The sequence below is a fragment of the Rutilus rutilus genome, assembly GCF_951802725.1.
Source record: "Rutilus rutilus genome assembly, chromosome: 3".
In the NCBI taxonomy this organism is placed as follows: Eukaryota; Metazoa; Chordata; class Actinopteri; order Cypriniformes; family Leuciscidae; genus Rutilus; species Rutilus rutilus.
In genome coordinates this window covers 59082625-59106683 of record NC_140211.1, presented here as the reverse complement: position 1 = coordinate 59106683, position 24059 = coordinate 59082625, and the positions used below count along the sequence as shown (strand labels likewise).

The 24059-nt window shown below is 39.1% G+C and overlaps 1 protein-coding gene across 5 annotated transcripts in view; it reads left to right on the top strand.

Moving 5' to 3' along the window:
* The window catches only part of ank2b (ankyrin 2b, neuronal), a 106503-nt gene that overhangs the window by 45226 nt on the left and 37218 nt on the right, over positions 1-24059 (top strand). For 2 of the 5 annotated variants that reach the window (XM_084405431.1, XM_084405428.1), the window contains exons 16-30: positions 3008-3109; positions 3636-3833; positions 5746-5844; positions 5932-6030; positions 6209-6307; positions 6449-6547; positions 6803-6875; positions 7116-7169; positions 9488-9629; positions 10430-10517; positions 15509-15612; positions 15952-15987; positions 17931-18155; positions 22761-22859; positions 23841-23995. In XM_084405431.1, coding sequence (XP_084261557.1) covers positions 3008-3109; positions 3636-3833; positions 5746-5844; positions 5932-6030; positions 6209-6307; positions 6449-6547; positions 6803-6875; positions 7116-7169; positions 9488-9629; positions 10430-10517; positions 15509-15612; positions 15952-15987; positions 17931-18155; positions 22761-22859; positions 23841-23995 — 1672 coding nt within the window. Of the gene's footprint in view, positions 1-2720; positions 2757-3007; positions 3110-3635; positions 3834-5745; positions 5845-5931; positions 6031-6208; positions 6308-6448; positions 6548-6802; positions 6876-7115; positions 7170-9487; positions 9630-10429; positions 10518-15508; positions 15613-15951; positions 15988-17930; positions 18156-22760; positions 22860-23840; positions 23996-24059 lie in introns of all 5 variants that reach the window. The other 3 variants (XM_084405432.1, XM_084405429.1, XM_084405430.1) reach the window with 2 other exon arrangements.

Here is a 24059-nt window from a genome sequence, read left to right as displayed (position 1 = left end):
TGTTACACATCCTTCACTCGCGTTCTGGAACACATCCTTCACTCGCGTTCTGTTACACATCCTTCACTCGCGTTCTGGAACACATCCTTCACTCGCGTTCTGTTACACATCCTTCACTCGCGTTCTGGAACACATCCTTCACTCGCGTTCTGTTACACATCCTTCACTCGCGTTCTGGAACACATCCTTCACTCGCGTTCTGTTACACATCCTTCACTAGCGTTCTGGAACACATCCTTCACTCGCGTTCTGGAACACATCCTTCACTCGCGTTCTGGAACACATCCTTCACTCGCGTTCTGGAACACATCCTTCACTCGCGTTCTGGAACACATCCTTCACTCGCGTTCTGTTACACATCCTTCACTCGCGTTCTGTTACACATCCTTCACTCGCGTTCTGGAACACATCCTTCACTCGCGTTCTGTTACACATCCTTCACTCGCGTTCTGGAACACATCCTTCACTCGCGTTCTGTTACACATCCTTCACTCGCGTTCTGGAACACATCCTTCACTCGCGTTCTGTTACACATCCTTCACTAGCGTTCTGGAACACATCCTTCACTCGCGTTCTGGAACACATCCTTCACTCGCGTTCTGGAACACATCCTTCACTCGCGTTCTGTTACACATCCTTCACTCGCGTTCTGTTACACATCCTTCACTCGCGTTCTGTTACACATCCTTCACTCGCGTTCTGTTACACATCCTTCACTCGCGTTCTGGAACACATCCTTCACTAGCGTTCTGTTACACATCCTTCACTCGCGTTCTGGAACACATCCTTCACTCGCGTTCTGTTACACATCCTTCACTCGCGTTCTGTTACACATCCTTCACTCGCGTTCTGTTACACATCCTTCACTCGCGTTCTGGAACACATCCTTCACTCGCGTTCTGTTACACATCCTTCACTCGCGTTCTGTTACACATCCTTCACTCGTGTTCTGTTACACATCCTTCACTAGCGTTCTGGAACACATCCTTCACTCGCGTTCTGGAACACATCCTTCACTCGCGTTCTGTTACACATCCTTCACTAGCGTTCTGGAACACATCCTTCACTCGCGTTCTGTTACACATCCTTCACTCGCGTTCTGGAACACATCCTTCACTCGCGTTCTGTTACACATCCTTCACTCGCGTTCTGGAACACGTCCTTCACTCGCGTTCTGGAACACATCCTTCACTCGCGTTCTGTAACACATCCTTCACTCGCGTTCTGTTACACATCCTTCACTCGCGTTCTGGAACACATCCTTCACTCGCGTTCTGGAACACATCCTTCACTCGCGTTCTGTAACACATCCTTCACTCGCGTTCTGTTACACATCCTTCACTCGCGTTCTGTTACACATCCTTCACTCGCGTTCTGGAACACATCCTTCACTCGCGTTCTGTTACACATCCTTCACTCGCGTTCTGGAACACATCCTTCACTCGCGTTCTGTTACACATCCTTCACTCGCGTTCTGGAACACGTCCTTCACTCGCGTTCTGGAACACATCCTTCACTCGCGTTCTGTTACACATCCTTCACTCGCGTTCTGGAACACATCCTTCACTCGCGTTCTGTTACACATCCTTCACTCGCGTTCTGTTACACATCCTTCACTCGCGTTCTGGAACACATCCTTCACTCGTGTTCTGTTACACACCCTTCACTCGCGTTCTGTTACACATCCTTCACTCGCGTTCTGTTACACATCCTTCACCCGCGTTCTGGAACAGATCCTTCACTCGCCTTCACTCGCGTTCTGTTACACATCCTTCACCCGCGTTCTGTTACACATGCTTCACTCGCGTTCTGTTACACATCCTTCACTCGCGTTCTGTAACACATCCTTCACTAGCGTTCTGTAACACATCCTTCACTCGCGTTCTGTTACACATCCTTCACTCGCGTTCTGTAACACATCCTTCACTCGCGTTCTGTTACACATCCTTCACTTGCGGGTCAAAATGAGCCGAAGTCCAGAAATCTTATTTTTCATTTTGATAATATTTTTGCAATTTTTTAATGCAGCAGTTTTGGAGATTTTATTTTTTTGTTTACCTTGAAATTACTAGATTTGATCAATAAATAATAAATAAATAAATAGTAATTTAAGCACATTCATCACATTCTTTCAGCTTAAATTCAAAATAACTCACAATTTCATGCATAACCCTTTTAATTCAGCTCAAAATATCATACATTGGGCATCTTTGCCGACCTCTTCTGGAAACAAAATAATATAACATGATATTTAATAACTCTTGCCACTAGATGGCCTTATATATAACTCTTGCCACTAGATGGCCATATATAGATGGATCTCTATGGAGCAAATGAGCTGTTCCGCTGGGTCCTAAAGTCAGTTCGGTTCAGAGTGCATTCTGATACACATGTAGACATTATAAAATAGTTTTTTGGTAAAGTTTTAGCATTTTTACTTAGATTTTTAAGCATTTTTATTTTTTTCTATGTGGATTGAAGCATTCCTCGCATTCCATTCATTCCCGCGAGGGAAGGATTTGTTACTTCAACCACAAAACTCCTCAAATCCATTCAATTTGTTTGTGTGTGTATTCGTAGTTCAAGTGCGACAATTAAAACATTTCTAAAATAAATTTCGGGTCAAAATGACCCGAGTGAAGGATGAGGGTTTTAAAACACTGTTGTATATTTAAGATGAAGACATAATTTAGCCTAATTTTTGCGATGTTGTTTAAAAGAAATACATTGAGGCTATGTTGACTGCAAGAGTTCTGGTAAGCATGGTTTCACTTACTGATAACATTCTGTTAAGAAAAGGAAACAACATTGTTTTCTTCCTCTTTTCTTTAATAAGGAGCCAGTTTGCTCTAAAACTTGCACTCTAATATAGACGATAACCTTTAAACTAATTGCGCTCTAACAATCCCTGATAACATTGCTTTTTCATCAGATGTTTCGTTGGGTTTGATTTAATGCTTTTGCCACGCTAACCCCTGTAATCATGTTGCACTGACCCTCATCCCAGCAGAACGGCCTCACTCCTCTACATGTCGCTGCGCACTATGATAACCAGAAGGTGGCACTCTTGCTGTTGGATAAAGGGGCGTCTCCTCATGCCACGGCCAAGGTAAGAAGATCTGAAAGGTGCACTGTGTAATATTTAGGAGGATCTGTTGACAGAAATGCAATATCATATACATAACTATGTTTTCAGTGGTGTATAAAGACCTTACATAATGAACCGTTATGTATTTATTAGCTTAGAATGAGCCATTTCTCTCTACACACACCGCGGGTCCCCTTACATCGATATGTTTCTACAGTGGTCCTGAATGGACAAATGCGTTTCGTCACTATGATGTTCTTTGTGCAAAGATCTAGCTAAAGTCAGCGATTAAAATACTGACACAATGATGAACAAGTAACAATAATATTCGCAAAAACATATTGTTTTACTGAATAATTAAGTAAACCAAATATCTTTGTAAAGAAACCTCATTGCTTAACTGGCTACTCTCTGCTGTCGTAACTTCTGTTGGTTGCAATTCACAACATCACCACTAGATGCCGCTAAAATTACACACTGCACCTTTAGGTGGAATAGGAATAGGAATAGTCACACCAGCCTAACTGTGCTCTGTGTCTTCATGTAGAATGGATACACTCCTCTTCATATCGCGGCTAAGAAGAATCAGATGGAAATCGCCACTACTCTCCTGCAGTACGGAGCCGAGACCAACATCCAGACCAAACAGGGGGTGAACCCGCTTCATCTGGCCTCTCAGGAGGGACACAGTGAGATGGCAGCTCTGCTCCTGCAGCGAGGAGCGCACGTCAACGCCACCACCAAGGTGAAAATGCTACTTCTAAACAGTGTAAAAAGATATTCAAGCCGATTAGAAGTTTAATTTACGTGCACTGATTTATTTAACTGCATTTTTTAACTGCTTTAAAATGGCTTTTTTAGTCACTTAAGCCGTGTTTCGACCGCATGAACTTTCCCCAGGAACTAGGGCCTTTGTGATGATACTCGGTGTGTTTCCACCACAGGGTCTAAATTAAGTTCTGGGTAAATATTTCCCCCTCAGTAAGTCCCTGCTCGCGAGGTAGTACTTTTTCAAAGTTCAGGAACTTTCAGGGGTGGGACTTGGGCGCTGAACATGCTGATTGGTTATGTTCATGCCGCATTTTGATTGGTTGACGACACGCAGCATTTCATTTTAACCACCATCTGTTGCGGTGCGTGCAGTAAGAGTTGTTTGCTATTCGAATCAACAATGGAGTTTAAAAAATACGACAGATGGACCGACGATGAGGTTCAGGCTTTATTACACTTAAATTCAGAGGATGAAATCCAGCGGGAACTGGAAAGTAGCACGCAGTCCTACGTCACTGGACTATTTGCCTAATCTTTGGGGAAAAAAAGTTCCTGGGAAAAAAAAGTTCTTGGGACAAATTGTTCCGGGTAATTTCGGTGGAAACGCGGCTTTATAGACAGAGGGTCCTATCATACACCCCGTGCAATGCAGCGCCAGGCGCGACGCTAGTGTGTTTTGCTAATCTCAGCCCAACGCAGTTTTCATTTTCACGTCCTGTGCCACGTTGTTTAAATAGCTAATGAATTTGCACCAGATTTAATCTTGTGCACGGACTCTCTTCGCTAGAGAAGCATTCAGTTTTTCCACTTGCAAATTCCGTCATGTAAATAGCGAATCCGCTATGGCGCGAGCGCAATTGGCTTTTAAAGGGAATGGGAGATGAGACTCTGATTGGTTTATTGCACGTTACGCCCAAAACACACCCATTACTCATTAAGAGAATAGAGACAAAACACACCCATTACTCATTAAGAGAATAGAGACAAAACACACCCATTACTCATTAAGAGTATAGGCACGACCCTTTTAGACCAGCGCCGGGAGCGCTGACCATTTTTCCCGTCGTTAAACTAGCAAAAGTGCATTGACCATGTGCGTTTTAGACTTACCGGCTCCTGAACAATACTTTTTCCGATACCAATCTTATGAACAGATCATGTTATAGCAGAGACTAACATTAATGTGAAGAGGGGAAAAAAACAAGAAAGCTAAACTGTCAATGCAGCCAACCTTAAAGGCACACTGTATAATATTTTTGGGATCAAAATATCAAAAATCCACTAGAACAATAATATATATTTAGTTGATTTGTGTATTTACATTATCCCAAATGTTTCTAAGAATTTTTAAATCCAGAGAAATAAGCAGTTTTAACCAGGACACGGACTGATTTCTGGTTTTATTCTGTAGAAAACATGGAAACCCCAAAGACGCTTTAATATATTATGTGTTTTATTAGACAGGTGAGCAACTGTTTGGATACATTAATCGACAGAAAACTAATCATCAGCTCAACACAGTTAGTCTTTTTGTCTAAATCTCGTTTTCTTGATTTACCGCGAGTACAGTATACTTTTAGAGCGTGGTATAAGTAGGCGAATTCCAGCTGATAGAGAAGAGCAAAACTACAAGAAATAACATTGACAGAAAGCAATGAAAAGGAAAGGACATGTAATCCGTTTATACCTATTAAGAGCCAATCATCCGCTGAATTTGACCCTAAACCCATGATTTGGGGGTATGACAGAAATAGAGGAGCATGTTTATTGTGCTGGTTCTGATCAATGTGTTTTATGTGTTATGGGACCCTTATAACCAAAGCCAAGACTGTTATTAAGCTCTTCTTTTTATGATTTTATGGTTTGGTTGGTTCATGTTTTCTCAGAGCGGACTCACATCTCTTCATCTCGCGGCCCAAGAAGACAAAGTCGGTGTTGGCGAGATCTTAGTTAAACACGGTGCCGTCCTCGACCAACAAACCAAAGTAAGAAGAGCGTTTTACACCCCAAAACAAGGCTTTTACAGGCTTTTTAAAGCATTTCACTGACGTGACGATATGATCTGATTGCAGTTGGGATACACGCCTCTTATTGTCGCCTGTCACTATGGAAATACTAAGATAGTTAATTTTCTATTGAAGAGTGAAGCAAGTGTCAATGCTAAAACAAAGGTATTTCTTAATCCATTCATTTTTTTATATTAATATTATGTAGACAGTTTTGTATTAAAATACAAAATCATGAGTATTTTATATATATGTATGTATATATATATATATATATATATATATAATATATAGCAATGTGTCATAGGCTTATTGTAAAATCTAACATTTGTCTTCTTGTCAGAATGGTTATACGCCTCTACATCAGGCGGCACAACAAGGAAACACACACATAATTAACATCTTACTACAGTATGGAGCAAAACCCAATGCCATCACTGTGGTGAGTGAATATAACACACACACACACACACACACACACACACACACACACACACACACACACACACACACACACACACACACACACACACACACACACTCGTTGTCTAATCTAGTGATTGTCTTCATGTCCTGACTGTAGAATGGAAACACGGCTCTTGCGATCGCTCGGCGTCTGGGTTACATCTCTGTGGTCGACACACTGAGAGTCGTGACCGAAGAAATCATCACAACAACAACGGCAAGTTCACCTGAGAACACACACATCGGTCCTACACATCAATACACATCCTGAGAACACACACACATCGGTCCTACACATCAGTACACATCCTGAGAACACACACACATCGGTCCTACACATCAGTACACATCCTGAGAACACACACACATCGGTCCTACACATCAGTACACATCCTGAGAACACACACACATCGGTCCTACACATAAACACACTGTGTGTTTTACTGTACTTAAAGAATCTGCTTCTACACAGACGGTGACAGAGAAACACAAGCTAAATGTGCCAGAGACCATGACAGAAGTTCTCGAAGTGTCTGACGAAGAGGGTGAGTGTGACAAACTATTACTTTATTGCTTTATTAAACTGCTTTATTCAATCAGTCTATCCATCTGTCAATCAATCAATCAGTCATTTCTGACAGTCAGTGAATCTCTTCTAGTATATTGGCTCGTCTGATGAGTTTTCTCTTGTGATCTGTTGTATGTGTTCTGCTGTAATTGGGTTAATTATGTGTATTCTGCTGTAATCGGGTTAATTATGTGTATTAACGTGGAGTTTCCCACAGTTCCCAGACAGATAGATGATGGAGCAATGTCAGATGACTCTATTGATTTTGAAGGTGACAAAGCGTGGATTGGTGTGCTGTAATAACTTCTCAAACTTTATAAATGATCTTGGTTTTAATGATGTTAATAATAGGGGCGGAAACCTCGTATGTCCAAAACCGATACTTTTTTAATGGAAAAAAACACTGCATTTTTTTAATAATTAAACACTGTGTTGTCAAAGTTGATATTGTGGCTTTATGTGTGCTCAGACACTTGCATGTGTCGTTTTATTATCGCCATTTTATCAAAGTCAAGCTTAAATAGAGTTACGAGGTGTTTGACCAGCGAATGTCATGTTTTGTCCGTCATTATACAGTCCTGGCTGTGACTCGACATTAAATGCTGAACTGAGACACTCTCCGCTCCTCAAATAGTGTTTCTCGAGTGAAGAAAACACTGTTCTCACTCAAACAACCAGTTCTTTATTCACCATTGCATTGCAAACAAGCAGAAACGCTGCAGAATGTGGGCGGAGTTATGAAGTTTGACTGACAGTCTGAGGAGCCAATGGAGTTACGAGATTCAGTCACATGCTCTTTTTGATACTTTCATCGGTTAGATATTTGCAAAACCCAGTAATGATTTTATGAAAAGAGACGATACATGGAGATACGAGGTTTCCGTCCGACAGCGAGGATATGGAAGAAGTGTGCATGGCATGATGGGATTGGTCACATTTAAATGCAGTTTACTAAATGACTGACTAACCTTTACAGTGGTTGATTTTTTTTTTTGTGAAACACAATGAGATGATTTAAATTATTTAACTTTGCTATTGTAAATTGGAATTGTAGTGCAGTCAATAGGTTTTAGTAGTATGCCAAATATTGGAGTATTTTTATAAGTATACTGAAACTAATTATTTTGCAGTGTTGGGCAGAAGTTACTTTTAAAAGTAATGCATTACAACTTCTGCTTTAGTTTCTTTTTATGGAAAGTAATACCTTATGTTACTTTTTTCTCACCTGGGCTGGGCTTATTTGCTTGTTTTTTTATATAACAAAATATTTTTTTGTCAAATGTAAAGGCCCTTTCACACCAGAAGTGAAATGAATAATCCTCAGACTGAAGGAAATGCATATTTACTCCTGTACAGTAGAGGGCGCTCTTACACTCTTCAGCAATGAAAACAAAAGAATGAAACACAAATCTGAGTCTGATGTTTATCTAAAGTCATTGTTGCTCATTCGAATGGTTGATTTGGATCATTGAAGGTCAGCAACAAAGACATTGGTTAATAAAGTGAGATTAAATGCATAAAGTATATTTGTGTCATTTAACATTTTTAGTATCATTGATATACTATTATAGTTTTTGTTAATACTTTATTTTTTTATTTTCTGTTTTAATTTGAAAGGTTTTGTAATTTTGTTGTTTCTTTTTTTTATATATATTTTTTTTATATGTCTATATAGTTTTTATTACTTTTTAGTTTTAGCTACCTCAACTGAATTTTTTTCCCCATTGTTCCACACTCTAGGCAGCCAATATGCAACCGAAAGCCAAACGCCAGTGTCGGTCTACAGTATGTCTTGCATTAATCGTCAGCTCATTAACTCACAGCACACGCTAGAGACGCTGCCCCCGCTGGCCAGACTCCGCCACTGCTTCTTTAGCTTATCCTTGACTTTAATGCGCTAGAACTGCTGCACTGGACACTAGATGCTGTGGGACTAAACCATAGAGGCTTTGCTGATATCTTAAAGGTGCATTGTGTAATATTCAGGAGGATCTGTTGACAGAAATGCAATATCATATACATAACTATGTTTTCAGTGGTGTATAAACCCCTTACATAATGAAGCGTTATGTTTTTATTAGCTTAGAATGAGGCATGTCTATCCACACACACCGCGGGTCCGCTTACATCGATATGTTTCTACAGTGGCCCTGAGTAGACAAACACGTTTCGTCACTATGTTGTTCTTCGTGCAAAGATCTAGCTAAAGTCAGTGAATAAAACACTGACACAATGATGAACAAGTAACAATAATATTCGCAATAACATCGTTTTACTGAATAATTAAGTAAACATAATTTCTTTATTTATCTTTGTAAAAAACCTACTCTCTACTGTCTCAGACGACGACATCACTTCCTGTCGGCCACCGTAACTTCTGTTGGTTGCAATTCACAACCTCACCACTAGATGGCGCTAAAAATTACACACTGCACCTTTAACAAGTGGAAATGGAAAAAACGGAGAATCTCTTTGCGTTTATGTGTGCGTTTATGATGCTTCTCAGGTGTTTTCTCTCAAGGTCTCTCATGTTTTTGAACCAGTGCTTGTCAATGCGTTACAGTAATAAGATGGTGTGTGTGTCATCAGGTGATGACACCATGACAGGTGACGGTGGAGAATATCTGAGAGCTGAGGATCTGAGAGAGTTAGGGGACGACTCTCTGCCTGGCCAATACCTGGACGGCATGAACTACCTGCGCTTCAGTTTAGAAGGAGGCCGATCCGACAGGTGCGTTAGTTTGGAGACTTGATATTTAACATGTAAGCACACAATGTTTTTCAGATCACCTACAGTTCCTTAGTGTACATTCAATCCAGACACCTTCAACATTTCTTACATTATCACAGTTTATATTCACTATAATTTAGAAAGTGGTAATAAAATATGACTCAGAGTTATCAAATCAGTTGATATTTCACTGGTTTTGTCCATCCGTCTCACACATGAATTATGTTGAATATCTGTCAGATGTTAGATTTAACTACACAATTAGATAATATCAGTTTAGCTCAACCAATCACCAAGCAATGCTTCATTGTGTTCAGTCTGTGTGTAAAAAGAGCATTAGCAATTAAAGGAAACACACTTCAGCAAAACATGATCAGGCCAAAAGTCTGAATAATATTTGGTCCCAGATTGTTATGCATGTCACTGGTAGTCACTGTATGAAGAATGTTTGGGTATAATATGTCACAGTTTACTTTATTTTGCTCTCCTCACTTTCATAAATGAACTATAGTGTCCAGCACACACTGTCAAAAAAATATATAAAAAAATGATATCTGGTGTCTGTATAATATTTGGTTTGACTGTATCTCACGCTTTACATTTTAAATTGAAATGTATACATTTAATTGTATTCCACTTATTCTTCTTTCTGCTAACGCTGACATAGTCGCTTACAAAGGTACGTGAGAAAGCAGGATCAGTGAGTGTTTGTGATGAGCCGGTGTTATAATTCTAATGCAGTGTATTTTGGGAACTCTGGATGGATTCTCCTCAGTACTGATGATGGTGTTTTCCTTTAGTTTGGACAGGTCTTACACACCCACTCATCAGAGCTACTACCCTGCAAAGCATTATGGGATGGTGGAGGAAATGATGTACAGTCATCAGGTGAAGTTTTTTTTGTAGAATTTTGATTATAATAAAAACAATTGTTTTTAAAAGTCATAAAATTGAGTACAAAAGAAAGGAATTCAAAGTTATAAGTTGTGTCCCAAATGACGCACTAAACACTATGTGCTCAACAGGGTAGTGTATACCGGTATGGTCGTTGAGTCTGAAGATGATGCATAATTAAAGCTCATTAAAGACAGTCGAGTGCATGAATCGTCCAACATTCCACACTTCGTTGTTTCCTTTAATTAAGTGCATCATCCGAGTATTTAAATTACACTTTTTCTATTAGGAATTGTCAGTGTGAACATAGAATAGTGCATAAGTATGTGAATTGGGATGCACCTATAGTCATAGTATAACATATAATGAAGAATTAAGCATTATAACTTGATGCTCAGTTTGAGCATTATACTTATTGTAGAGTTAAAGAAAGTTATCACGAGCATTGTAATGTTTAAAGCAGATGTCTTAACAAATGTCAGTAGACCGGGAAGATTTTAAGACAGGCAGTTCATTCATAGATCCGTAAGATCGCTGTGGAAATACAGAAAGACAACGAGTGCATCGCTGAAAAGAGGCGGGGCTTCATAAGCTGTATAACATAATGCTTAGTTAGAGCGTTATACTCTACCGTATCAGAGTTTCTAAAGCAATTTAACATTCAGAGTGTCTACTTACACCAATTGCAGAGGCTGTTTACACTGACTCCGCCCACCAGTGCCTGATTGGTCCAGACAAAATGACAGAAGAAACCTGTGATGTTCGTTTTTGACTCGAATTTTAATCCGCCTTTTACCAAACTCATTCTTCTCTCTTTTTCCATCGCAAATCAGCTCCGAGAGGAGTTTAGTTTAAAGGAACACGCTGACTTTTTGTGACTTTAGCTTTAGGGCTGTCCCCGACTATGGATTTTCATAGTCGAATCAGAATCGTCATGTCTTGCCTATAGTCGACTAATAGTCGAATCATGTGTATGGGGGCGGGGCTTTAACGTTTCAAAGCCGCGATGTACAGAAAATCACACAAAGATATAGAAGAAAATTTATAAAAACATTTTGGATCAATAAAACTAAGAAATAACATAACTCCAGAAAGGCCACACTGCAGACAGGATTTGCATTTCACATGCAAATCAAATTAAATCGGCTAAATGACCTGTGCGAGCAGGCCAGCCTACAGCACAACATCGAAAAAATAAACCATTAATTTACTAAAATTAAATTAGAACAGAATAGGCCTATACCTTTCTAATAAATAAAAAATACAAAACGAAATAAATTAGAATCAAGTCACAAGATGAGGAGCAAATGTGTGCAAAATGCCTAAATTGCAGGGGAACATATATTCAAAACACAAGCCACAAATAGTTAGATTAGATAACCCTGACAGATTAATAAATAAAATAGAAATAAAGAAATTATTAAAATAAGGATAGTAGCCAGAATTTTCAACTTTGTCTTTTTAACTGCAGAAACAACAATAAATGCTAAACTGGAGGCCGTCTTTTTAGCTAAAAATTTTCACAGCATCCAAAAATCAAATTAGAACCGGCTGAAAAGTTTTGAAATCACTTGTACCCTACCTGATCGAGAGAACAAACCAGTCTTTCACTCTGTCTGTGTCCGTTGGAGTCTTTTCAAATTGTGCGCGCGGATAAAATACATTCTAACGTGAAACCCAGTCTATGTTAACGTTGGCCGGCAGAAGTGCGATAATGGTTTTCCTGATGCTAAATCCAGCCTTGGAGAATATCCTTTCTGATGGTGTACATCCACACTTTAGATTTTCTTATCCCAGACTTTGTTAACCCCCTGAGGTCGGCGGTATCGCCGGCGATACCAGCTCGCTTTTTTTTATCAGTGTAAAATAAACTCAGAAATACTCTGTTGACTTTGATTTTCCATAGGAGTTTCATACATCAATCGATTCTGTTAAATGTGTATTATTTTTGTGTATACTCACAATAAAAACAAAGTGTGGTGCTTTTTGCCAAATAAAGAAAAATAAACACGAAGCTAGGTTCTGCCTTCTCTCTGTCCGTGTAGTCCATTCTGAAACGCGTCCGAAAATGAATCATAACTCAGCGAATACTTCTCACACAGGCATGTGAGTTATGTCTTTATGAAGCTTGAAATCTCTTCTTTTAAATGAAGTTATTTATATAAAACACAAATGTTTTCAACTCATGTAATCCGCTTGAAAGCAAGGAGAGTTACCGTTTTTCCTTCTCCCTTCATTATCTCTAAATGAGCTGCGGCCGCCCCGCCCCCGGCGCGATTCACATGTAAATAGTTTAGGTGATCTAGTATGCATCGCATACGCCCCCCGATCAATGCCATAAAAACACAGTTTCTATCAGACTTACTGATAGTTCATCGCGTTTTGAGTATGGCACGCTTCTCCGGTAATAAAGACGCCCTTCAGATGATTCTGGACAGCGCCGGGTTGTTTCCTCAGAGGAAGATTGTAACAGACGACGAACGGCAGCATATTGAAGAGCGAATTCCGCCGAGGACACAATTTCGGAGTAAGTTTTACTTAAAAGTCTTTTGTCTTTTATTTTTCGTGTTCGCATTTATGAGGAAAAAAACAATATTACCTGACAGTTCTCCATTATGGACGCGAGCGCTCTAAGCACTAAAATACTTTCAAACATTCACAGAGACCTCAAAACAGAAAGTACAAATCCTTTCTTTAAAACGAATTTCGTTTTGTATCAATTGTATCTTAATTTTAATAATTTTTTCATTAACAAATTTCCTGGATTTAAAGTAAATATAGGCTAGCAATCACAACATAAGGTCTGAATGGGTTAGATTTGGGTACAGTTTTTACTGTAGAATATACTGCCACATCAAATAAGCTTTTGTTTAGCAATTTCTATATATAAAATAGCCTACTATTTTTGTCAAAAATAAAGTCATCAACTAAGATGTTAGCTGTTCCAATGTTGGCTATATTCAAAGTAATGAATACATAGATAAAATGTAGGCCTATAATCTTTTTTTTTTTACAAAAAAAAGAGTACACTTGAAATATTGTTGAAATTGTAATTATTGTTGTTGTAACCTTTTTAACTTTGAAATATGTATGATAAAATGTATACTTTAGTTTTTACAAAGAAAGATTACACTTGAATTGTTGTTGTAATTGTAACCTTTTTAATAAAAATATATATTTACAAGGTAGATGTAAACAAACTTTTAAAAGGTAAATATAAGCCTTTTCTTTAAATAATTTTTATTGTGTTTTATTAGTGACAAATTTGGGGAGAGGATAAATATTCCAAAACTGAAAATACAGTATGAGAATTAACTGCACAATTACTAGACATGTTTTCCTTGGATATTATAGGCCAAATTGCAAGCACAATATGTGGAAAAATAAAAAAGAATTGAGATGCTTCCAACTGTTGCTCTTGCATTCTTGTGGCTCAGTGACTCACCTGAATGAATGGCTAATTAAGTATGCGGTCCCCATTGTCTCCTAAGGTGTGAACCACTACATATGCATGATCTGTGACGCCCACTCCGCATATGGCCTTTCCAAACAGAAAGTGCTTTGCAAAATTCAAATCAATGTATTGTGTTATGTGAATGATTAGGCAGGGTGATTTTCACATCATTTTGAAGAAAAAACACTAGGCAATGACATCTATTAGACAAAAGTCTTATTGGCACATATTTAGTATGTGTTTTATGGCCTTATTTCAGAAACTTTAGTTTTTAGTTTTTTCAATAACCACGCATAAACATTATTCTCTCAAAAATGCAGACATGTACATTATTGTTGCTCACATATTATGGTAGCCCTGTTTGTGCTAAATAGTGTGTAATTTTTTTTTTGCCATTAATATGTTTATAAGCAACTGAAAAAAGCACAAATGTCAGGGCATGTCAGAACATCTCAAGGACCCCAAAAACACCTCAGACCCCAGAGGGTTAAAGATTTAAATCCTTGCCGCGAAGACGCTCCTCTGTCGGTCACGGATCGAAAGTGAAACTTAAATCTGTCACGGGTGTTTGGATTTATTCACGCACGTTAACAATTTTTTATTAAAAGCTTCTTTCTTTGCACATTTTTATATACAGCATTATCATAATAGGCTGAATGTTAACGTATTGACATAAAAGCTAGTTCTATGTGAAATTGAGCGCCCTCATATAGCCAAAGGGGCATGATCCTCGTTTCATAACACCTCTGCGAAGATTCGACCATGAGATCGGTAGTCGAATCAGGCTCCTCCTATCGAAGCATCGAATCTTCGACTATTCGGGGTCACCCCTATTTAGCTTATTCACCGTATCCCCCAGAGTTAGATAAGTCCACAGACACCCTTCTCATCTCCGTGCCGTAACTCTGTCTGACACACCCACCGCTAGCCTAGCTTAGCACAAAGACTGGAGGTAATCGGCTCCAGCTAGCATACTGCTCCCAATAAGTGACAAAATAACGCCAACATTTTCCTATTTACATGTTGTGATGTGTATAGTCACAGCGTGTATGAATAACAAGGTCACATGAGACACAGCCATCTTCTAACCGTATACATACTGGGAACTATATTCTCAGAAGGCGAAGCACTGCTACTTCTGCGGAGTGATTTGCTCGCAGCGCCGTGGTGAGGAGCAGAGAGTTCGCTCAGAGTTGGAGTAAATCACTCCGTAGAATATACTATACACATCACAACATGTAAATAGGAAAATGTTGGCGTTATTTTGTCACTTATTGGGAGCAGTATGCTAGCTGGAGCCATTTACCTCCAGTCTTTGTGCTAAGCTAGGCTAGCGGTGGGTGCGTCAGACAGAGTTACGGCACGGAGATGAGAAGGGTGTCTGTGGACTTATCTAACTCTGGGGGATACGGTGAATAAGCTAAAGTCCCAAAAAGTCGCGTGTTCCTTTAAATAAAAATGAAGAAAGTATTCTGGCTTCTTGAGTTCTGTGTTTCATGTCTGTCTCACACTGAGTTCTTGCCCACTCCAGGTGTCTTCTCTCGCGAGAGAACATGAGCAGGACTCGTACAGACTGAGCTGGGACATGGAAAACCTGGACAATATTGCACTTTCCTCCAGTCCTGCTCATTCTGGGTATGAAAAACTCCTCTTTAAATCTCACATACAGATACTGACGCTCTTTGTATTTACAATCAACATGGAATCAAAATCCACTTTCTTTATACATGTTACTGGTCTTATTGTGAACGATTTATCAGTTCTTTTAATCATTTGTTCTTGGTATTGCCTAAGGTTTTTAACTAAACATGCATACATATTCTGCACAAATCTTTAACAACCAGAAACCTACAGTTTGACGGCCTTGCACATGCAAAGTTGCTTTATGATCATTACTGTAAGTTCCTCTGTTTTTCAAACTTCATTCTCTCTTTCTGACTTTTCTCTCTGATGGATGGTATTTTTGGTCTTCAGCCGTTGTTCTCCGTGTCATGACCATGACAATAGCAGGTGACTAGAGTGACGTGTCATTTGACCTCTGACCTCTGCTTCATTCAGTGTGCACAAGGGTCACTTAGTTTGGTGTCTTCTTGCTATGCCTCTTGGAATATTACAATTTGTGATCAAATTCTATGTGTAATATATATATATACATTAGGCTTATTGCTTTAACATATTTGACTTTTGGATTTAGGTGTAGAATCTTATTAAATAATATCTAAAAATTATAGGAATGCCAAAAGGCACTGCAAGTTTGAAGTCATCTGAATGTTGTTCTTCATTTCACAAACTCATCTTGGAGACTAACACAATATTTCTTGTTTATTTTTCTTTTTTTAAATGTTTTTTCAGTCAAGGATTTTGTAACTGACAAAACTCATCTAACAAACTATATAACAAAATAAATTATCAATTGAAAATTAAATTAACTACCACTTAAGTATATGTTTAAGATCAGGATAATTACTTAAGCCGTATAATTACTGAAATAGAAATATGTACATTACCATATCAATGCACCAGCATAAGAAGCAGTTGCATAAGTACTTTCAGTATTGTAATTACTGTGCAACATTTACATTATATTCACATTAGAATTACATGAACATGACACTTTTTTCCATGCATGTTGTGTTTTCCAGGGTTGTATCTCTAAACCATATTTCCAGACAATCTGTGCAGGTGTTGTGTGTGTTTGCATGAAAATCAAACTGTGATATATGTTGTTTTGATGATGTTGATGCGTTTGAATATCCAGTGTGATCTTATGGGTATTCGTATGCATGTATGGCTCTACCACACATACAGTTATCTAAATTTGCATACACAATAGACAAATAAACAACCTTACATAGATACTATGTATTTATGATCATGGAGATTATAGTATTTTTCAGTTGCATTTGTTTAATGTAGTTGACTCGTTTACATTAACTTGATTCAAATGATTACATAATGTAAAACCTTAAAATGAATTACTCTTCTGTTATATTTTATCCATTACTTATCACGTAATATTTAGTTTGTTTGTCTACCTTTTCTCAATATACTGTGACTTTAAAAAATGACTATAAATACACCAAAAAACGAAACATAAAATGATCATAAAAATAATCTGTATTATTGAGGAATAAAACAAGGCACAGGTGGGACTAATAAGAAACCATAATAAGTAACCATAGAAACCAAGGACACAGGGACTAAACAGGCAAAGAATCTAAATTCAAAGAACCAAAACACAGACTTAAGGTACGTTTACACGACAACGATATGCTTAAAACGGAGACGCTTTTCCTGTGAGTTTAGATCTGGGAAAACGACTAAAAACGCTGTATTCTGCTGCCAGGCCATTAGATGGCGATGAAACACTGTAAACTGAACACATAATACACATATGCATGACGTCATCGCCTTCAGAGATTCATGTTTTTGTTGTTTACAAGGAGACCGGTTTCAAAAACGTGCACTTTGAAACCCGTTTTCAAAAGTTTGCGTTTTCAGGCACTCAAAACGCCGTTGTCGTGTAAACGAACGGCCAAAACGCATAAAAAGTTTTATGTTTATGTTGTCATGTAAACAGCCGCTTAGTTACTGCTTTTTGACATTTTAGTCACAATTAAATTATAACGATTAGATGACATGTATCTGTCTGTTCAGTGTTGTCAATTAAGCGACTCTGTCACTAGATTTCTTGCACACCCCTTTACTGACTTATTTTCAATAAAAGCAACTACTGACAAATCTAGTGACTTTTTGGACTGCTGGCTAACATGTATTGAGCCACTATATCAAATATGTAAATTAGAACAGCTCTATTGAACATTCGGCTATAGCATTGAAACAGTATGTGAACACGGTGTGATTCCATGACATGCATTTGTTTTACTCTTCCTTAATCTTAAGATGGTATCACCTTTTCAAATGCATTTTAACTTTGTGCATCCTCAATGCAGCTTCTTAGTCAGCTTCATGGTGGACGCCCGAGGCGGTGCCATGCGAGGATGTCGTCACAATGGTCTACGGCTTCTCATTCCACCGCGGAAGTGCAGCGCCCCGACTCGAGTCACATGTAGACTGGTCAAAAGACACCGACTGGCGAGCATGCCCCCCATGGTCGAGGGAGACGGTCTAGCTAGCAGGCTGATCGAGGTTGGACCCTCTGGAGCTCAGTTCCTTGGGTAAGCAGCCGTTGGTATGAGTTTATTTGGATAGTGAAATCTGGACAGAAAGTATGCTTTCAGAGCCTCATCACAATTTAAACTCATGATGAACATATTGTTTTTTTTTATATTGAAAATTTGAATTATTGACTTTTCGTCAATGGACAATGCTGGAGTGGTTCGGTGCTCTGGATTACGCTGGAATAATTATTGTGTACAAGTGTAAACCTGTACCAAATTCGTCCATTTATATATGAAGGGACTGTCTGACTTACACGTTAAACTACCCATCATACTTTGCTAGTTTTAAGTGACATTTCAGGTTGGGTAATTTACCTAATCAGAAGTGGGATTTCAGCAAACATGCTAGAATCATCACTTCTAACTATACCCCTCAAACAAAGTTAATGGATATATATTTAAAGGGGCTATATGTAGAATTCTGAACATGATTCAAAACTTAGATATACTCACGTCACGGCGAAGTCTTGCTTAGAAGTAAGAAGAAGTTGGAAATACCTTTGCAGTGATTTACTGTTTCCAAACAGTTTTAGTTTGATGTGTCACTGAACTGAAGAGAAGCTCTCGGGAGTTTAAACATCACATCATTTTGATTTTCGAGGCAAAAACATTCTGAGTCCCGACAACCTAGGAAGTCGGGGAAGGTCTAATGTTTTAAGTTTCGTTAAAGCTGTTCACACATTGGCCATAAAAAGTGATTACTACATGTAAGATGCTTACATATAGCCCCTTTAAAGCCATGGAATTTGTAAACTTTTGTTAGATTTAGTGAACTGTAAAGTCCCATACCTTGTAATAAGATCACTGTTTCCCTCAAGCATATCTTATTGTGATAATATCTTGAAATTTATGTTTAACTTCTAGCTTTAATGTATATACAATTCCTCTTTTAATTAAACAAACAAAATGTTATGTAAGAATGGAGAGTAGGAACAATTGAAGTGAAGCGTACCGCTGAAACACAACAAGAATTACAAGGATTGGGATACAAGGTGAAGTACAGGAGAACTCCCGTAGCAGATCTAGACAGGTGGTGCTGGGGAGGAGGAGGAGTAAAGAAAACCCTCATGGCACACAGTACTGAGTTGGACCGGGTCAGGAAGGAAACATATATATATATAAGGTTGCATAGATAGGAAAGAGAGATTGATTAGCCAGCTTAAAAGAACAAATCAGAGACCCGGGACTATGCAAAAGTTTTACTGACGGGTGCAACGGGGCACAGTCCTGCAGAGTTTATCATCAACCCTAATTAGATGCACCTAATTCAGCTAATCAAGTGTGTTGGAGCTGGGTTAGAGCAAAACTCTGCAGGACTGTGGCCTTCCAGGAGCGGAGTTTTACACCACTGGTTTACAGTGTAAAATAACACTTTTTTTTACCTCTAACATGGCTTTAATGGAGTAATGTACGTTTGTCTACATTTGTTCTTTGCTGCCTTTATTACTCACCTCCTGTCAAAATGACTGATGCTGCTTCTGCTTTTCTGTATCTAACAAGGCTGTGCCACCTGTTTTTTTGGCTTAATGGCTTGCAGGGAAGTTCATTGCACCCTCAAAAATGAACCCTTCTTAAATTGATTTAATATGTTTTTCCCTTTCTGACTAACATTGATGAATGGTAATCTACATAAAGTCCTTATAGTGCAAGTCCAGGGCTGTGTACAAAATCACCCCTATATATGGTGCACTATTTGAGGTGGACAGCCCTTTGTAGTGGTGTCTGAAACCATAGTGGACATTATCGAGTGCACTCATTCAATCCCATAATGCACCCCAATAGCGAGTGTACAACTGATGTAAAATCTACTTAAGAATAGCCATGCACAGTGAACGTTCCAATGAATGAAATTTTATCAACGTGCTCACTGTGGAAATTCAAGACACATTCGCCCTTGGAGTCGCAATGGAGCCTGAGCAGCATCTATGTATTTTGTGAAGGTAGGAGGTGCTAAGGTCAGGCTGAAAGGATGAACCCTGAATTGGTCAACTTTGCCCCCAAATGCAAACCTGAGTTCAGCAGCATGTAGATCCCTTTATTGAGCGTCAACCGCCGTTCTTTGTTGGTGTCATCATAAAATTGGAGCAACCAACCATTGTGCTCCGACTCCGTGGGCAGCACCAAAATGCTCTTCTTTAAGGTTCAAATAACCCAACAAGGCATATTCTGCAGAAGTCACCTAATGAGGTGAGAGAGGTGTTTAATGGCTGAAGCCTGAATATGAGGGCTTTGGTTCACTAAAGGCGGGCGTACACGGTGCGAGTTCGGACACTCGGGAGGTCGTGAGATGTGTGTGTGTGTGTGTGAGACAGTGTATGCGCAGTATAGCCCCATTGATCTAGCCTGTGACATGGTTGTGTATGATTTGGCAATAGGGGACAGCCTATACGCTGGTGAAAATCGGGCCGACTTAAACATGTTTAAAAATGATCTGGAGGTCGGGAGGTGCTCGTCTCGGCTCGTAATTCCTCTCATACGCTGCGAGCCGCGACCATGCGAGCATCACCGATTTCTCCTGAGTGAAAAAAATCATCTGTAAGCTCGTAAAACAGCACAAATCGCACCGTGTACGCCCGCCTTAAGTGACCACTGAGGCTCATATTAGGCTATACCATTGCCTGACATTGAGCAGATCGAAAAATATCCACGTCGCCAATAAGCCTGTGAGACATGAGGGGCATAGAATCATTCTGTCCCTTATTCTGCTACAGACCTTCCTGAACAGGACCCTGAAATAGACCCTGAAATCTCAAAAACTGACGAACAGAGTCGACTGGCACACCCTGCTGTAACCACGACAGTTGTGAGAACCAAGGCTCAACTCCTGTGCTCATGGGCATCGGTGTGCAGAGCACGAATAGAAAAATTGGACTGTTCTCGCCCCGGAACACATAATGGGAGAATGTACAATCTAACTCCAAAATTAGCGGCCCAACATGCACCATTGGGGCACGACCTGTTATAACCACAGTGTTGTGGTCGTGTGATCCAAGGCACAAACGGTGTTCTCTGAAAGGGTTACTCCACCCATTTTTTTCATCATTTACTCACCCTCATACCATCCTAGATGAGTTTCTTTCTTCAGATCTACACAAAGAAAGATTTTTTGAAAAGTAGTCCATCTCTGTGAGTCCATATAATGCGTTGGATGGAAACCTCAAAGTTGACACATCAAAAACCATACAAAGCAAACACGATGGTAATCCATACAACACCAATTTCTGGCATTACTTTTACAACAACTTTCCACTTTCCATTCTGTCACCTGATGGAGTTTGGGTTTGCAACAATCTGTATTGTATAAAGCGCTATATAAATTAAGTCGACTTGACTTGACTGACGTTTACATAAAGTATAAACTCATGAATGTGTGTATGACAGTCGATCGGAAGCGATGGATTATAGTTTAAAAAGTTTCAAATATTATTATTTTTCTCACACACACCTGTTGTGAAGAAGACATTGATTCATTAGCTGGGGTTTCTTTGTTTGGCTCTTTGAACTTTGGGGGTCCCCTGACACTTGCATTAAATGGACTCACGGAGATAATTCTTCTAAAAGTCTTTATTTATCTACATCCGAAAAAAGAAAGTCACATTCCAGACAGCAATATAGTGTCGGCCCAGATCCGGGCCACATCTGGTACATGTGGATTCCACGCGGCCCAGATGTGGGCAAGATATCTGTCTGGGATACATACATCTGGGACTGATTTAAATTTTTGGGTAGAGTATCCCTTGAGGCGTCGGAGCACGAGCGAGAAAAATGCACAGTTGAACTGTTGTCGTTCGAAGCGCTGAATGTGGTAGAACTGACAGAGCAGAATGTCAAGGTCAATGAGGAGACAAGGCAGACATGTGGTCAGCGGTCTGATAGAGTTCCTCAATTTAGCCTCTCCCAAATGGCAGAGTTGATGTGTACTTGTAGTCAGGAGTGTCCATCATTTCCACAAGACTGCAGAGTGTCTTGTCTGTCAGTTTAGGTTTCAGAAGTGTGCTCACAAGTGCCACCTCTGAAGCTCATGAGTGCCATTTGGGACAGGGTTATAGACTCAATTTTGGATATGAAAGAAATCAAATTCAGCCATGGTTTCCTGATTTTTATTACTAAATGAACACAAGAAATAATATTTAATCAGTTTCATTTACATGCAAAACATAATCTAGTAATAAACCTAATGCCATCTGGAGACGAACATTTATGATTTGATGATGCAAACAAATAGTTGAATAATGTTGTCGTTAATTTATTAAAAAAGACTATTTCAGTTCAACTGTTTTGCAGAACGAACCAGCCAATTCTATTGACATTTTTATTGATGATGTTTAAATGATTTTTCTGTTTTAACACTCATGAATCATGACACAGAGTTGGCATGGAACTGACTTTTAGCGTAGACTTTAGAAAACTAAACAGGGAAAATCATCTTTTTTTAAAGGGTAATTCACTCTTACTTGCTACTTATAAAGATACATTTAAAGCCTTCCAGGGTTGTTGTTGTTTTTCTCTCTCATTTGTTTCAAGAAAAGTTCTTCTAAATAAAGCAAACTCGACAATATGCCACCTATGCTCTCTTTTCCCACTGCTGCTATTGGATGACAGTAAGCTCCACCTCCCCACTGCCCCGCCCCCTCTGAATGAGGGCGAGAGTTTGGTTAGCCGCATTCTGCAACTGGGCCCGCCAGGGACAAAATTTCTGGGGTAGGAGTGACACATGAAACAACCAATGGATGCCAGTCCCACACCCCACTTTCTCCTTTCTCACTATCTTCCTTTTAATTGTATTGCATTGGTTGTATTCTGCTTTCATTGTAAAGTGGCTCCGTTTAGTCGTCAGTGGTTCCATACAGTAGATGAACCCTAGTGTCATTTTTATTTTCCATTTTAGCCTTGATTACTCATGATTGTTTCCAAACTTGTTGAAGTTAATCAACAGATTGTGATTATACTTCTATACTTTGCCATCAAAAGGTCACAGGTTTGGGAAATTCATGACCAAAACATAGTATTTCTAGTGATTTGTCAGAAGTGTGTTATTCTGAATCATCAATCTGTGTTTCCTTTAGCTCCTTTAGGTGACTGTTTGTACCCAGTTGTTTGTGCTCGTCTTGTTTTTGATTTGTTTTGCCATTTGCTGTGCTACTTTAGTTGAAGCATGAGTTTCTGTGGCTGTGTGCATTTTTTAGGTATGAACATAACATTGTGCATATTGTTATGGTGTTTGTGAAAGTTTTCATTTATTTAGGCCATACCATATCCACTAGAATTTTAATCAAAAGTATCAAGACTTGGTAGATCTGGGCATATCAATGCGCTTCAGCACTGAAGTTAAAGTAATTGAAAACCAAGTCCAGTTACTTTTGATAAACTTTCTTTTCTTTTTGTGTTTTTCAAATACTCAAATGAAATGAAACAATATTTATTTATACATGATATAGACTTTATTGTATCCAGTTGTTGCTAATCTTAGCAGTTACCATTACTGAACAAGAAACAAGTAAATAAAATGAGACATTTCTGATCCCATTTCTGTATATTATTCTATTCCATTATACTAGAACAATAAGCCTCTCAAGACCATTTGTCACAGTGATTTAAAGCGCAATTTATTAGCCTAATTGTAGGAAAAAAAATGTAGACATTCGTATGAATAACGTTCTTGTAACTCCTGCCGGGTCTCAGGCCTGTGATTGTGGAGATCCCTCACTTTGCGGCTCTGAGAGGGAAGGAGAGGGAGCTGGTGATCTTACGCAGTGAAACTGGAGAGAGCTGGAAAGAGCACCATTGCGAGTACACAGAAGAAGAGCTCAACCAGATCCTCAACGGCATGGATGAGGGTGAGGAAAAAACACATGATCAAATACAACCCAGACAGCAACATAGTGTCGGTCCAGATCCGGC